General features: G+C 34.9%; 1 protein-coding gene across 1 annotated transcript; it reads left to right on the top strand.

The window, feature by feature from the left end:
* The first annotated feature begins 1309 nt into the window (after positions 1–1309).
* Positions 1310–2931, top strand: LOC106749839. The gene is made up of 3 exons (XM_014629689.1): positions 1310–1632; positions 2096–2178; positions 2335–2931. The coding sequence occupies exons 1-3, from the start codon at positions 1569–1571 to the stop codon at positions 2503–2505; spliced, it is 318 nt and encodes a 105-aa protein (XP_014485175.1). The 5' UTR covers positions 1310–1568; the 3' UTR covers positions 2506–2931.
* The last annotated feature ends 1312 nt before the right edge of the window (positions 2932–4243 follow it).

Raw genomic sequence — 4243 nt, 5'->3', positions numbered from 1 at the left:
ATAGTATTTATAAAACTGAAAATCTAACGACTGAAAGAACTTAGTAAGAAAAAAATTACAAAACATTTACGAAATTGAATATTTAACGATTTCTCATAAACTATGGGGTTTGGTAAAAATTTTCTGAGGACAAAAATGTCTTAGAATCAATCGAAGAATACTCTCAAAATTTTTCAGAATTTTTAAAGATAACACAGGGCCACAAAATGAAAAAGGGGTGGAGCATTACGGAGCTCAGCATACCTTTATGTTTTTCGGGTCGCAGATCACGATGCCGGTGTCCGTTTGTCCGTAAAAGAACGTAAAAGTCAACTGGCTCGAGATCGGCTATTAATCGAAGAATTAGTCGAGAGCATCAAGGGAAGGATTCGACATTCAGATGACCTCTAAATGACCTCCGGAGGTCACTTTGGCCTAAAAATCAAAGCATATTCGGACGTAGAATTTTCTGCGCTTTCAGAATCCGGGGTCAAAAAAATTGTACAACCCCATCTAAGGTGTTTGACCTTCATTTGACCTTGACACAGACGTGCTGGGGACAAACGGACACCGGCATCGTGATCTGCAACCCAAAAAACATAAAGGTATGCTGAGCTCCGTAATGCTCCACCCCTTTTTCATTTTGCGGCCCTGTGTAATTTTTAGTTCTTTTGAAGAGGCAAAAAATAGAAGTTTTCAAAAATGTTGTAAAACCGTCCTGAAAAAATTTGAGAGTATTTTTTGACTGATTTTAAGACATTTTTGTTCTTAGGAATTTTTCACCAAACTTAATAGTTTTTGAGAGAAAAATTCGCAAAATTGAAACAAAAAAATTTTCCTTTCGGACGTCATTTTGTGTCCGACATTTTGAATTTTGAAAAAAATCCAACTGGGTTTGAAAGAGCAGGCATCTGTAACACCGTTTATAGTGATTGCGATGGCGTGTGCAAATTTTTCCCAACTCAAAATAAACATTGAAAGAAGAACCGTGAAAAATTTGTGAATTTTTCGGAAAGACGGCCTATAACTTTTCCGGCTTACAATTTGGGTAAAATTTTTCAACGGCATTCGAAAGAGGAGGTCAAAATCTATAAGAAATGATGTTTGATAAATTTTCATATGATTTTTTCATTAAAAGATATAAGGTTGAAAGTTTAAAAGAAATTTGTGTTATGTGGGAGGAAAAGGGTTAATGTTGTCGCCTTCAAAATAGTCCCCATTAGATATTATGCACTTGTGCCAGCGCTTCTTCCAATCCTCGAAACACTTCTCAATCTCGATCTTTGGGATAGCCTTTAGCTCTTTCAGTGATGCGCTTTTAATGTCATCTATGCGTGTAAAACGACGGCCCTTTAAGGTTCTCTTTATTTTTGGAAATAGGAAAAAGTCACACGGAGCCATGTCTGGCGAATATGGAGGCTGGGGTATCGTTACAGTATTGTTTTTGGCCAAAAATTCACGAACAAGCAATGAAGTGTGAGCAGGTGCATTATCGTGATGCAAAAGCCATGAATTGTTTTTCCACAAATCCGGGCGTTTTTTCGGATTGCTTAACGCAAACGGCGTTGAACTTGTAGGTAGCACTCCTTATGGACCGTTTGACCTCGTGGCAAGAATTCATGATGCACTATGCCATTAAAATCGAAGAACAAAGTGAGCATAACCTTCACGTTCGACCGCACTTGTCGAGCCTTTTTCGGTCTTGGCGAGCCAGAATGCCTCATCTTAGAAACGCTTATACCACTCGTAAACTCTTGTTTTACTCATAGCAGACTCACCATAGTCCTTTGTTAACATTTCACACACTTCGTTACACTTTATTTCATTTTTTACGCAAAATTTGATACAAATTCTTTGATCCATTTTTTTCAACAAACAAAAGTCGCCGAGCTCATAAAAACACGTCTAACCTTAGCAGCTGCCACAGACAAAGTAAACAATGAATACAGCTGAAAATTTTATCATACTTCAGGGGCATGTATACCAACATAATAAAAAAAAATTTTGACGATCGGACTCTCCAAATCCGCAAAATTTAAAAATTCCCGCTATTTTCTGAACACACCTCGTATTTTACGGCTATATAGAAGATAAATTTCGAATTTTTCGTTTCTAGGTATGCAGACCGCTCCCAATTTCTGGCTAAATATATTTATCCTCGTCATTATTCTGTGTATTTGCAAGGGAATTCTATATTATTTACTCAGACAACAAGTCCAACGAAACAAATCTTTCCGGANTAGAATATAGATTTCGAATTTTTCATTTCTAGGTATGCAGACCGCTCCCAATTTCTGGCTAAATATATTTATCCTCATCATTATTCTGTGTATTTGCAAGGGAATTCTATATTATTTACTCAGACAACGAGTCCAACGAAACAAAACTTTCCGGATACTTCATCTAGCCAAAACACTATGTACGCGTTACACATGTGGTTTTGCACAAAATGTTTTTAGAACAAGAAGAAATGTTTCTGGAAATGAAGAGGAGCACACAACCGTTGGCCTGCACGTTTTTTCCTGATTTAAATCTTCTAGACTTTCTTGTGGGGAATACTGAAAAATATTGTTCATAACGATATACCGATTACGAATGCATTTTGAGTGCATGTGCGAATATAAATTCCGAAATGATAGAAGGAACACGAGTATCATTTATTCAAAAATGCATTGAAATCAGAGGACATCATTTTAAACACTTCGTTAAATAAATTCTTGCGCTGAAAAGGATAAAAGTTTGACTTTTTTGTTTCCAACAAACATACGTAATTTATAATTTTCAAGATAATTTAGCCTTTTAGGTACAGCTGAATTCTGCGTGTGGCTATTTCCCTGGACGGCAGAGTCTGACGTGAACGATGTATAAACAATACAACACTGCAAAGTGTGACGGGCAATGCCGTTCTGTGCACGAGTACATTCAAATGAAGTATTTGATGATTAAATCATAATTTAAAAAAAAAATATATTATATTAATATATATTACACATACTTTAACTTTAACAATTCACTTTAATAATTAATAATATAATTGAGTATGATATATTTTGAAACATGGTACAACACATAAACCTACGACACAATTTTCACATTCATAACGAGATCTTCGCCTTGTATCGTTTTTCGAACACACTATACAATTTCGTAACGCTTTTTTAGAATTTTTAGATTTGCAGTAGGATGGAAAATGTTTTTCGGTCAGTATAAACGGTTGGTCAACGGTATATTTATTGCAGCTAACGTTATTGTTCATATCCCCGTATTTTCTTGTCGTTTCCCCATCGTTCAAAGATAACATTCGCGAAAGCTACTATAGTGGCGCGTCGTACCTAAAAGGTGCTGAAAGATGATATCCGCAAAAGCCACTATAGTGGCGCGTCGTACCTAAAAGGTTAAAGATCATGTTGTTATAGGCCATTGAACTCCTACGATGACAGCTATAATTTTTCGCAAACAAGAAAAAAACGTAGTTGTATTAAAAAAAATTATCTTGACCTACAAACNATCTTTGAAAATATGACTTTGAAAAAGACGTCTTGTTATTGTAATTGCTTCCTTGAACGATACAACTTTATACAAAGAATCTGTATTAATCGACGAGTGAGAAATCCCTCTCCTCTTAAACGATTTCTTACTGTTTAGGTTGGAGTCGAATATTATTAGACATGATTACATTGGCAACCAATTACACATACGGGTGCAAAGTGCAGATAGGTGTTATAAAATATTGCAAAAATGACGGGTTACAAAGTCTGCTGCGTGCGCGCGCACTTGTATATGTGTCTACATTTTTCATGATTAACTTTTTAATCATAGATTAAATTTATGTGAAATAATAAGGAACTATTCTTATAAAATATATTTTCTTATATAATATTTTACATAAAACTTAAATAATAATGACCATATATATACCAAGCGTAGAAGTATGAAACCGAAAATTTTTGTTAAAATTACNTTGTAAAAATTACACGTCTGTTGTTTGAAAATGATAAAAAATATTTTATTCAAAATAATGTCCATTGCTATTTATACATTTTTCCCACCTCTCCGACAGTTTATGAATGTCACGCCAAAAAAACACTTCTTCTTTTGAAGCAGCTATCGAGCCATTTTCGTACATTTTCATACGAATTGAAACGTATTATGTTTTGTTTACAAATTGAGCGGTAATTGAAAACAATTTGTCAATTGCCCCCTTTAAAAATATAGGAAACTAAACACTGCTTCCAAAAAGACGGAAATATACCATCCCTTAAAG

The sequence above is a fragment of the Dinoponera quadriceps genome, unplaced genomic scaffold (assembly GCF_001313825.1).
Source record: "Dinoponera quadriceps isolate SergipeBrazil2010 unplaced genomic scaffold, ASM131382v1 scaffold4502, whole genome shotgun sequence".
Classification (NCBI taxonomy): domain Eukaryota; kingdom Metazoa; phylum Arthropoda; class Insecta; order Hymenoptera; family Formicidae; genus Dinoponera; species Dinoponera quadriceps.
The sequence above is the reverse complement of the archived record's forward strand: the minus strand, read 5'-3'. Positions and strand labels throughout refer to the sequence as shown.

Coding starts and splice junctions, on each gene's coding strand:
- LOC106749839 (XM_014629689.1), top strand. CDS start 1,569: ATGGACCGTTTGACCTCGTGGCAAGAATTCATGATGCACTATGCCATT. Junction 1,633..2,095: donor CATTAAAATCGAAGAACAAA/GTGAGCATAACC, acceptor TTTCGTTTCTAG/GTATGCAGACCGCTCCCAAT. Junction 2,179..2,334: donor GCAAGGGAATTCTATATTAT/TTACTCAGACAA, acceptor ATTCTATATTAT/TTACTCAGACAACGAGTCCA.